General features: G+C 38.1%; 1 protein-coding gene across 2 annotated transcripts in view; it reads left to right on the forward strand.

Annotated features, from left to right (window-relative positions):
• The window catches only part of Boll (boule homolog, RNA binding protein), a 92,869-nt gene that overhangs the window by 17,455 nt on the left and 62,569 nt on the right, over positions 1 to 12,845 (forward strand). For both annotated transcript variants that reach the window (XM_040753600.1, XM_021233484.2), the window contains exon 6: positions 1,957 to 2,084. In XM_040753600.1, the coding sequence (XP_040609534.1) occupies positions 1,957 to 2,084 (128 nt within the window). The remainder of the gene's footprint in view (positions 1 to 1,956; positions 2,085 to 12,845) is intronic.

The following is a 12,845-nucleotide window of genomic DNA, read 5'->3' on the forward strand; positions in this document are numbered from 1 at the left end:
CCTCCACCCCATGGCCAATGCCACATTCCCCTATTTAAGCCTGTACAGACTTTCATTAAACAACAGCTTGATCGGAAGGTCTGTCTTGCTGTCCATCTCTCTTGTGTCTCTTGTCTCATTCATTCCAGGTTCCCATGGGCTCGAACACATTGTGCCCTGCTGGCCAGGGCAACCAAAAATAGGGCTAACAAAATATCACTTGCCACCTAGTTTGCCTATCAGACCCTAGAGTTCATATGATAGAAGATTAGAACTGACTCCCACAGTTAATCTTCTGACCTCCATATACACATATACATTAAATATTGACATTAATTAAACTACGCAAATCTAATGTATGTTGAGGCTTAAGAAGTTCTGGCATAATGGGAGGAAATATTGTTGGATGTTTTAGCCTTTTACTTTTTGGCTTTTTTGAGGGTGCCCATCACTCCACACCCACATAAATCACACATGGAGTCTTAAAATTACTTATGAACGCCTGACCTTAGCTTGACTTGTTGCTAGCCAGCTTTTTTATCTTAAATTATCCTGTGTACCTTTTCCCTCTGGGCTTTTTATTTTTCTTTTGTGTATCTTATTTACCTTCTTACTCCATGGCTGGCTGGATGGCTAGCCACTGATGTCCTCATTTCTTTGTTCTCTTGCTCCTCACCTTCTTTGTTTCTCCTGTTTATACTCTCTCCCTGCCAATCCCGCCTATCCTTGCTCCTGCTTTGCTATTGGCCTTACAGCTCTTTATTGGGACCACTAATTGTTTTAGACAGCCACAGTAACACAGCTTCAGAGAGTTAAACAAATGCAACATAAAAAAGTCACACACCTTAAAATAATATTCTACCACAGTGGTCAGTGGGTAAATAGTATAATTTAGGTCATATGATATACATATTGTCTACATAGCATGTGTATATATTTGCATGTATACACACATGTTCTTGTGTGTGTAGATGTTAGAAGTTGAACCAGAATAACCTCTCCTATTGCTCTCCACCTTATTTTTGAGACAAAAGTGTCTCACTGAACCTGGTACTCACTCACTGATTGGCTAGACTGGACATCCAGAAAGCTCTGGCTATCTGCCTGTCTCCATCCCCTCCCCACCCACCCCTCACAACTAGGATTACAGATGTGTATTTCCATAAATGACTTTGTATACAGATGCTAGGGATCTGAATTCAAATACAAGGTCATCATGATTGTGCTTCCCTGGCCTTTATGTAGCTTTTAAAGTCTCATTGACAATATGAGTGAGCAAGAGAGAGAATCCTGAACTAAAAAAAACAGAGGGAGATGGTGTGTGTGTGTGAGTGGTGAGTGTGTGTGTGTGTGTGTGTGTGTGTGTGTGTGTGTGTAAATCCTGAACTAAAAAATCAGAAGGAGATCCTAGACTAGCTGCATTAAGAAGTTAGTGGTAGAAGTTATAACCAAAGGGAAAGTAGAGATAAAAGACTATCATAACATGAATAAATTCTGCTGATTATAAGCCCAAGGAATTAGTAAAATGGACCCAACTGCCTGTAGGAAAATAGAATCATCTCCAACTTCACTGTCTCCATCATCTTTGAGCTTTTATAAATAGGTCCAGTCAAGATCTTAGGAACTCTACTGTAGGATCTGTAGTTTTCAGGTTATCTATATAATTTGTATTTGTAAGAATAATAGTTTAGTCACTAATAATTGTTTCATTAAAGTGGCATCAGAATATGAATTGGAGGATTTTTAATATTTATTTACCTTATTACTTAATCTCTATAATATAAAAGCTCTGAGATATTAAGTTTAAAAATGGATTGTTCAAAGAGACTTTAATACATAGAATTTTAAATATTTTAGTTTTAATGTAGCGATGCAGAAATCTTAAAATATTTTTCTTAAATGTTTTCATAAATTATATGTTTATATAATTAAATGAAACACTTCCATTTTTATTTTTATATTTATCATTTGCTTTAGGTTCCAGTTTAATGCCTGCTGCTGGAACAATGTATCTGACCACTTCAACTGGATATCCTTATACTTACCATAATGGTGTTGCTTATTTTCATACTCCAGAAGTAACTTCTGTCCCACCATCTTGGCCTGTAAGTAATTTTCATTTTACAAGAGTTTCTACCAAATTTTCTTTTGGTTTTTTTATGAGACAGGGTTTCTCTGTATTGTTTTGGAGGTTATCGGTCCAGCCCAGCCTCGAACTCACAGAGATCCGCCTGCCTCTGCCTCCCGAGTGCTGGGATTAAAGGCGTGCACCACCACCACCCGGCTTCTACCAAATATTTTTTAAGATTTGTTTTTGTTCTTATGTATTTGATGATTTGTTTTACATTTTCTTATTTATTGTTTGTATCAACCAATGAATGTGGAGGTCAGAGTACAATTTGCAAGAGCTGATTCTCTTCTTCCACCATAAAGGGCCAGGGAGCTTTATGCATTAAGCCATCTCACTGGACCTGATCCTGAAATATTTAAAGCACAATGTTAAAACTACATCCCTACTACCCAAATTTAACAAATGTTAATACTTTTCCATATTAATTTAAGTTCTTTGAAAGGTAAAAAAGTATGGCAAATTCAGGTAGTTTCTTATTTCCATATCTTTTATCCTTTCTTGTACAGAATATCTTCTCCTTGTATATTTTTATTGCAAATACATGTTCCAGTAAGAATATATGGAACTCCTTGGGTAGTTTTTAAACACAGTATAAATAATCTGGCTTTTAATTTGAATCTTATTTTTGAGGGTTAAACAATTGGCTCTTGTGGAAATACTGTTTAAACCCTTAGAGGCTAGAGAGATGGCTTAGTGATTAAGAGCACTAGCTTCTCTTCCAAAAGACCCAAGTTCAATTCCCAGCACCCACATGGCAGCTCATAACTGTCCATAACTCAGTGCCCAGGGACCCAACATCTATGGCAAAACAATACACATAAAATAAAAAGTAACAAAACTATTTTAACCCTTATATATTGGGTCACTTATTTTAATATTTTACAATATTCTATTTTTGGTATATTATTTTTATGTTCCTCTAGTCATGGACATTTTTAATTTTTTTCTGCAATCAATGCTATACATACAACTAGATCTTGTATGTATGTAAGCTCTTCTAAGACAATGGTTTTCAAAGTTTTTGCTTACATCCCTCTAGATTGCTTTTGAAAAATTATGGATTTATTCATTTGTTCTTGAAATTCATTCTAAGTTTAAAAGGTACAGGAATGTCACATGTTATACCTCTATATTTGGCTTTATTTTAATAATTGAAAATGCCTGCTCAGCAACTTAGTTAATTAAGTTGACTAAGCAACTATATTGAACACAATAAGAATATTCTGACTTTATTAATACTCAAACAGATAAATTGATATGTGTCCCTGGGATTCCATTTACTTATTTAAGATTGTTCCCTGAATTAAAAAAGGTACTATTTTATCTTTAATTTTTGTTATGCAAGGTATTTTGGCTTTGTTTCTTCCTATTTTTCATGACATTGCCTTCTTGAATTGTGTATTTCATGCCTGGATGGTGTTATCACACAAAAGGAACCTTATAGTAACATCTACAGTGAGTGAGAGGCATGCCTTTTTAAGGAAAGAATGATAGGGGCTGGAGAGATGGCTCAGCCGTTAAAGGCTAGGCTCACAACCAAAAATATAAGAAAAGAATGATAGAAGGGGAGTTTTGTGAATAAATATAGACTAGAGATAGATTCAAACAAGGGCTTTAATAGATTCAAACAAGAGCTTTAAGATGTGAAAACTTGTAGTCTTACTCATTGGTTATGCCCATCCGGGCAGTGGTGGCGCACGCCTTTAATCCCAGCACTCGGGAGGCAGAGGCAGGCGGATCTCTGTGAGTTCGAGGCCGAGCTGGACCGATAGCCTCTGAAACAATACAGAGAAACCCTGTCTCGTAAAAACCAAAAAAAAAAAAAAGAAATGTGTATGGTCCTTTTAATACTAGGTTAGGATATATACATGGAATCGGAGTTTCATATTGATAAAATGTATGTCTTTTACTACATGTTGACTCACACTTTTCAAAAAGAAGTATACTTTTTGCTTTATTCAAGCTCCAATTTTTCTAGTGTATGCCTTCTCTTAGAAATGACCAGTCTTGACTGCCTGGAGACTGTCTCAAAAAAAAAGTTTTTGGAGTTGAAGGGGTGACTTAGTAGGGTTGGAATGTGTCCTGCTCTAAGAAACTCCAAGCTTAATTCCCAGCATTCCCATGTGGTAGCTCGCAGCAATCTACTTGTGGATCCAATACCTCTGGCCTCTATGTGAACTATTCACATGTACATGCTCACAAATAGATACACACAATATACATATACATAATTAAAAAAACAATTATTTAAAACTGTCAGTATTTCACAATTTCCCAATATTATCATGTAAGTAGTCTTGATGTTCTATCTAATTTATCTACTTACTGTTAGACTGAACATAATTGGACCTGTTTTTTAAACATTTTAAGAATTTTTTCTTTTATACTTTGAGATTATAATACAGTTATTTCATTTCCTCCTTTCCTCCCTTCAAACCTTGTATACCAATCCTTTCTCTCTTTCAAATTGTTGGCCTTCTTTTTCATTAATTGTGTGTGTGTGTGTGTGTGTGTGTCTATTCCTAAATACACAAATAAAACCTGCTTAACCTATATAATGTTACTTGTATATATATATATATATATATATTTTTTTTTCAAGGCCGATTGTTGGTTGTTAGGTAACCAATTAGTATGCTCTTCCCCGGGGAAGATTTATTTTCCCTGCTCTCAGCATTCCTTAGTTGCTTATCGATATTGTGTAAAGTTTAGGCCTCACAAGCTTGCCCCATTCATGTTATCATGTCTTTTGGTGCCATCCTTGTTCAAGTCATGTTTTTTTTTCTTTTTTATTATTTATTTTTAAATTTAAATTAGAAACAAGGTTGCTTCACAAGTCAGTTCCAGGTCCCTCTCCGTTTCCCTCCCCTCCTCCCACGCCCTCCCCCCAACCCCCCCAATAACCCCTCATTTCCCCAGGGAGGGTGAGGCCCTCTTTGGGGGTGTCCATATTCTGTCATTTCATCCAGGGCAGGATCTAGACCCTCCCCCAAGAGTTCAGGGTGAGAGTGCATCTCACATTGTTGGATGGGAGTCCAAAGTCCATGTGTATACTCAGGATGAATACTGATCTGCTGCCCAAGGCTCAATAGATTACCTAGGCCTACTCACCAACATCCCCATTCAGGGGGTCTTGATCAGTCCCATGCTGGATTCCCAGGCATCAGCCTGGGATTCAAGAGCTAACCCTTGTCAGGTCAGCTGTTTCTGGGGGGTTAAACCAACCCAGTTTTAATCCCTTTGGTTATCAGTCCTCCCTCTCTGTTACTGGCTTTCTTGAGTTCAGCTCAGTGCTTAGCTGTGGGAGTCTGCCTATTCTTCCATCAGCCACTGAATGAAGGTTCTGTTTCCCAGACTCTCTGGCCATGGGATTGTAGGCTGGCACTCCCCAGATCTATGTCTAAAATCCATATATGAGAGAGTAAATGCCATGTTTCTCTTTTTGTGACTGGGTTACCTCACTCAGGATGGTTTCTTCTAGTGTCATCCATTTGCCTGCAAATCTCAGGATTCCATTGTTTTTTTCTGCTGAATAGTACTCCATTGTGTAAGTGTACCACATTTTCTCTATCCACTCTTCGGTTGAGGGGCATCTAGGTTGCTTCCAAGTTCTGGCTATTACAAATAATGCTGCTATGAACATAGTGGAACAGACATCCTTGTTGTATGAATGGGCATCTTTTGGATATATGCCTAAGAGTGGAGTTGCTGGGTCTTGTGGTAGGTTTATTCCCATTTTTCTGAGGAATCTCCATACTGATTTCCAAAGTGGCTGAACAAGTTGGCACTCCCACCAGTAGTGGAGGAGTGTCCCCTTTTACCACATCCTCTCCAGCATAAATTGTCGTTGGTGCTTTTGATTTTAGCCATTCTGACAGGAGTGAGATGGTATCTCAGAGTTGTGTTGGGGAAGTCTTATGTCAATAAAGCACTGTCTGGCCTATAGGGAATCTAGATGGGAGGGACTAGGAGTCCAGGAGAACTCTGGGAAGGAGAAACACAAGAGAGTAAAGATGTAACGCCATAGGGTAGGAGCCCGGAACTATTCTCCGGTAAGAGACATACTTAGATTAACAATTATGGGGTAATTACTTAAGTCAGAGCTAGCCAGTAAGAAACAAGCAAGGCCAACAGCTTCATAATTAATAGAGTGTCTTGTGTGTTTATTTGGGGACTACAATGCGGCAGAGCCCAGGCGGCTGGCGGGGGATAAACCAAAGCAGCTAACAAGGAAAGCTTCTCATAACAGAGTTGTTTTGATTTGCATTTCCCGGATGGCTGAGGATGTTGAGCACTTTCTCAAGTGCCTCTCAGCCATTTTAGACTCCTCTATTGAAAATTCTCTATTTAGTTCTGTACCCCACTTTTTAATTGGATCCTTTGGTGTTTTGGAGACTTGCTTCTTGAGTTCTTTGTAAATTTTAGAGATCAACCCTCTGTCAAATGTGGGGTTAGTGAATATTTTTTCCCATTCTGTGGGCTGCCTTTTTGTCTTGTTGATTGTGCCCTTTGCCTTACAGAAGCTTCTCAGTTTCAGGAGGTCCCATTTATTAATTATTGATCTCACTGTCTGTGCTACTGGTGTTATGTTCAGGAAGCTGTATCCTGTACAAATTCGTTCAGGGGTACCTCCCATTTTCTCTTCTAAGAGGATCAGTGTGGCTGGATTTATGCTGAGGTCTTTGATCCATTTGGATTTAAGTTTTGTACATGGCGATAAACATGGATCGATCCGCATTCTTCTACATGCTAGCCTCCAGTTATGCCAGCACCATTTGTTGAAGATGCTTTCTTTTTCCCATTGTATATTAGCATGTCTTTTGGTGCCATCCTTGTTCAAGTAATGTTTAAGAAACAGTGTTGGTAAGACTTCATGGGTGTTGCTTCTGAAACTTTTAGGAGACACAGCCTCACAGAAAACTTCCTATTCCTCTGGCTCTTGCAGTCTTTCTACCCTATCTTCCATAATAATTTTTGAACCTTAGGTCCAGGAGATGTCTTGTAACTGTATCATTTAAGACTGAGCTCCACAACTCTGCATTGTGATTGGTTATGGTTTTTCTGTAATGGCCTCTGTCCATTGTATAAAGACATTTCCTTGATGAGGAATGATAACTACATGTATCTGTGGATATTAGAACAAATATTTAGAATTTAGTTAGGGATTATGCTGGTTTAGTAAAATCACAGTTGCAAGATCTTCCAAGATCCAGGATTTCACTAGCCCTGAATAGTTGACTAGGTTTCCAATATCAAGCATGATTTCTCTCTTGTTGGGTAGGTCTGAGTTCAGTTAGAGAGTTATGTGTGTTACTGTGGCATCTATAGGCTTATTATGACTCAGAGACACCATATCTTTATAGGCCTTGGTTCTTTCCTTTCCTTGGAAGCGTGCATGGCAACTTCTGATGCTGTGAAAGCTTGTACTCAGGAAGGAAGGAGACTTTCAGGTCAGTTCCAACTCAGGGCCTTATGGGTCCTGTGTCTGAAGTGTATGCTGTCTTCAGTAATGGAGACTCACCTTCCACCTCTAGGGTGCAGTCAAGGGCATTATCAGTAGTCCATAATGTTTCAGAGTTTCTTGGACAGCCTTGATCAACAACTCAAAAGATGGCTTCTCCAACCAAATACAAGTTACAGAAGAATGATGTGTCCTATACAACTGTGCCTAATTTTACCAATAGTTATTATTCCTTCTCAAAAAAAAAAGAATATTGACAAAATAAGAACTTACTGGATAAATGTTATGTAAAACTCACTGTATAGTAATTAAACATTTTACTTCTGTTTTTACAAAAGTCCTACATCCCTTAGTTTCAGTACCTTCCTTTGTTAATGTTAACTTCATATACTTAGTGACTCGGTTTTATTCTTTTTACCCTGCCTAAGTCTCTTTCTGTCTCTTTCATTGTCTCTCTGCCTCTGTCTTTGTCTCTGTCTTTCTCTGCTCTCCTTCCTAGGGGTTGGATTGTCACAGCACCATGCATTCTAGCCAAACATTAATCCTTTATTTTTAGTAAATGTACAGTAATATTTTTTGACTGAGTGTCTTTTAGTATTGTATCTTGTTTCAGATCCTTGATTCAATACAAGGGTTTCTTTTTTAAAAATCTTTTTTTATTTTGCATACCAATCCAAGTTCCCTGTCCCTGTCCCTCTACCCCTACTGTATCCCACCCCAACCCCCTCCTCAGAGAGACTGTGAAACTCCAGATTTGTCTAGATAAATAGGTGCATTGTACTGACTATATTTAACAAGGGAGTGACACATCCTTTAAACGCTGGTAAAAGATAAGGAAAACAAAAGCTGAATGCTTAAACTGTGATGAATGTGTATGTTATCTTGCCTTTTGCTGTATTTGCCTGTGCCTACATACATGAAAATGTACAAATGAAATATGTATAGTTTTTGATACAACAATTACACATCAATGAAAGTGTTTGTTTAAATTTTAAAAAAAAAGATGGCTTCTCATGTCTCAGTGTTTGGGTTTTCTGTTAGATGGACTTTGATTCCTGGAGGGAGCATTGTCAACCCATATGGGAATACATCATTAATTTGTAAGAGTAGGGGGCAAGTATGGCTGTGTGTATCTACCTATGTATATACTGATTTACATGCATTATTGGTAATTACTAGTATGATTCCTTATGGCTTTTTCAGATATCCATACTGTTATCAGATATCTTTACTATTATTTCCCTAATTAGAGTCCTCCCTGCCCATTTTATCCTTTTCCTCCTTCAGATCTTTTGTACCCTGCTATTCCCTCTCTCTGTTGCACTCCCCCACCCAGCAATGGTTCCTTTTTACTTTCCTGGTTTCTGCAATTACTACAGGTTATATACTCACATCTAAAAATTTGGAGCCTCAGATGAGGGCAAACAAGTGATGTTTATCTCTCTTGGTATGGGTTGTATCACTCAGTATGATCCATTTACCTGGAAAGTTCATGATTTCATTTTTCTCTAAAGCTGAATAGTATTCCATAGTACCACATTTTTATTATGCACTTGTCAGTTAAAGGATATTTAGGTGGTTTCCATTTCCTAGCTACAGTGAATAGAGTAGCATTGAACATGACTGAGCAAGTTATCTGTGAAGTAGGATGTTGAGTCCTTTGGACAAAAGACAATGAATGGTTATAGCTAAATTATATGATAGATTTAGTTTTAGCTTTTTGAGAATTCTCCACACTGATTTCCATAGCAGCTGCACCACTTTGCAATCCTGCCGACAGTGAATAGGATGCCCTTTCCTCATTATCTCCTCCAGCATCTGCTATAGGTTGTTTTGTTGTTCTTTGCCATTCTGACTGAGGTAAGATAAAACTCAAAGTTGTTTTATTTTGCATTTCTGTCATTAATAGGGATAATGATTTTTTTTATGTTTCTTGGCCATTTTTTCTTCTTTTGAGCCCTGTGTTCAAGTTGCAGGTCCATGTCTTAAGTGGGTCATTTTTTTTAACTCTGCTTTTTTTGTTCTTTGTATATTCTGGATAGTAATCCTCTGTTCAGTGTATACCTGGCAAAGTTCCCATTCTGTGAGATAACACTTTGCCTAGTTGACTGTTCCTTAGTGAGCCAAAGTTTTTTAGTTTTATGAAGTCCAACTTGTGAATTGTTGGTCTTAATTTCTGGACACATGGAATCCTATTCAGAAAGTCCTTTCCTACAGCTTTATTTGCGTATTTATTTTATTATAGCACTTCCAGTGTTTCAGGTTTCACATTTAGGTTTAGGTTTTTGATCCATTTGTAGTTAGGTTTTTGTGCAAGGTGATTAACAGAACTAATTTCATTCTTTATTAGTATTGATGATGCTTTCTTTTCTCCAGAGTATGTTTTTGATATCTTTGCCATCTTTGTAAAATATTAAATGGCTAAAGTTACATGTACTCATGTTTTTATCTTCAATTGTGTTATGCTGGTCTATGTGTCTGTTTTGTGCCAATATCATATTGTTTTTATTACTATAACTTTGTAATATATCTTGATATTTGGAATGAATTACTCCAATATCATTCTTCTTGCTTTGGAGATTTTTAATTATATGGGGTCTTTATTGATTCATATGATTTTAGGATAGATTTTTCTATTTCTGTGAATGGGGTGGAAATTTTAATTACGATTACATTGATTTTGATAAAAAGGTTATTTTCGTAATGTTAATTTTACAAATCCATCCATTTGATGTCTTCTATTTTCTAATATCTTTATCTCTTTATTCAGAGGTTTAAAGTTTTCATTGTAAAGGTCCTTCACTTCCTTGAATAGGTTTATTCCTATATACTTTTTCTTTGAGGCTATTGTGAATGGGAATCTTTACATGGTCTCTTTATTTGTATGTTTATTATTTCTGTATAGAGCAGCTATTGGTTTGTGCAAGTTGATTCTGTATCCTGCCCCATTGCTGACTTTATCATTTCTATAAAGTTTCCAGTAAAATTTTTCTTACTTTTTTTTTTGCAACTAGAGTTAATTTGACTTCTTCTATTCCTGCATGTATCCCTTTAATTTCCCTCTCTTGCCTTATTTCTCCAGCTAGTGCTTTGAGCACATTCTTGAAAGGAGTGGGAATAGTGGCCAGCCTTCTCTTCTTCCTTACTTTAGTGTGATTTCCCTGATCTTTTCCCTATTTAGGATGATTTTGGCTGTGGGTTTCCCATATATGCTTTATTATGTTGAGGTATGTTCCCTCTGATTCTACATTCTCTAGAATCTTTATCATGAAAGCATATTGGATTTCACCAAAGATTTTTCTGTATTTGTAGATTGAGTTTTGGTCCCACCTGGTCCAAACAAGCACACAGAGACATATCAATTATTTATAAACTGTTTGGCCAATGACTTAGACTTCTTACTGGCTAGCTCTCTCTTAATTATTAACCCATTTTTATTAATCTAAGCATTTCCATGTGGTCTTATCTTACCAGAGCAGGGTCTGGACTTGTTATTCCTTCCTCAGCTACATGGCCTCTGCTCTGGTGGCTTCCCCCTGCATCCTCTCCCCAGAATTTTCCTTGTCTCATAGCCCTGCCTATACTTCCTGCCTGGCTACTGGCCAATCAACCAATAAAAGAAGCATATATAGAGAAAGACATCCTCCATCATGTATTTATTGAGATGATTATGTGATTTTCATCTCTATGTCCATTTATATGGTTTATTATACATTTATGGACTTCAATGTGTTGAAACATTCCTGATGTTCAGGGATAAAGCTTACTTGGTCATTATGGTGATATATTGTTAATGATCTAATAAAGATTGCCTGGAGATCAGAGTGCAAAGCTGACTACATCCATAGAGACCATCCTGTGGTGACACACACCTTTAATACCAGGACTCAGGAGACAGAGGCAGATGGATCTCTATGAGTTCAAGGCCACCCAAGGCTACATGAGACTGAATCAGTCTAAAAGAGAAACAGAGTTCATGCCTTTAATCCCAGCATTATTGAGGTGTATAAGACAGGAGCAGGGTCACAGACCAGGCTTTCAGTCTCAGAGCAGTTAGTCTCCAGCAGTGTTGAGGACAGGATCTCCTCAGCTCTGGCAGAGGTAAGAGCTCTCTGGTAGCTTGGCTATTTTGATTTTCTGGTCTTTAACTTGAACCCCAATATCTGTCTCTGGGTTTTTATTATTTGTGCTACAGGTCATGGTGAATAATCTTTTGAGTGAATTTTTATGGCCTGTTTACACAAATTTTATTGTGGGTTAATGGGTGTGTGGGTGCCTTTACCTGATTTGGGTGTTGAGAGTGTAGGTTAAAAAAGTCAAAGAAAGAACACCCCGCCCCTGACTTGACCATAGACCTGGGCTAAGTAAAAACACCCTGACCTTGGGTTGACCCCAGGACCAATCAGAGCACAGAAGCAGCTCTTAGATTGGTTGATTATTTGAATTGCTTTGTTTGTTTCTATTTCAGTAATTTCTGCTCTGATTTTTATTATTCCTTGCCACTGACTAGATTTAGATTTGATTTTGTTCTTTATTATTTTTCTTTTTTATTTAGAAACAGTCATTTTACATATCAATCACCCTGTTCCCTGTCCCTTCCATCCTCCAATACCACCTACCAATCCCCCTCACCCACCCCCCATCCACTACCCAAGGACAGTGAGGCCTTCCATGGGAGATCATCAAAGTCTGTCACATCAGACCCTCCTTTGTGTATCTGGTCTGAAATAGTATGGTTCCATAGGGAATGGGCTCCCAAAGTTCATTTGTGTACTAGGAATAAATACTAGTTCCACTGTTAGAGGTCCCATAGCCTTCCCAGGCTTCCTAACTGGCACCCACATTCAGAGGGTTTGGTTCAGTCCAATGCTGGTTCCCCACCTTTACATCTAGGGTTCTGTCTGTGTGCTCTTATTAGGTCAGGTCAGCTAGTTTTGTAGGTTTCTCTAGCACAGTCTTGACTGCTTTGCTTATCCCTCCTCCCTCTCTAAAACTGAATTCCAAGAGTATGGCTTAGTGCTTAGCTGTGGGTGCCTGCTTCTGCTATCATCAGCTACTGGATGAAGGCTGTTCGGGGGCCTAGTTTGGTCCTGTGATGGTTCCCCAGCTGTCAGACTGGGGTCCATGAGTTCCCACTTTTTCATGTCAGCTGTTTCTGCAGGTTTTCCCAGCGTGACCCCTTTCTTGGTCACTCCTCCCTCTCTGAAACTGGATTCTAGGAGTTGGTCTCAGTGCTTAGCTGTGGATCTCTGCTTCTGCTTCCATCAGCTACTG

Source organism: Mesocricetus auratus, unplaced genomic scaffold, assembly GCF_017639785.1.
Source record: "Mesocricetus auratus isolate SY011 unplaced genomic scaffold, BCM_Maur_2.0 Super-Scaffold_100010, whole genome shotgun sequence".
NCBI lineage: Eukaryota > Metazoa > Chordata > Mammalia > Rodentia > Cricetidae > Mesocricetus > Mesocricetus auratus.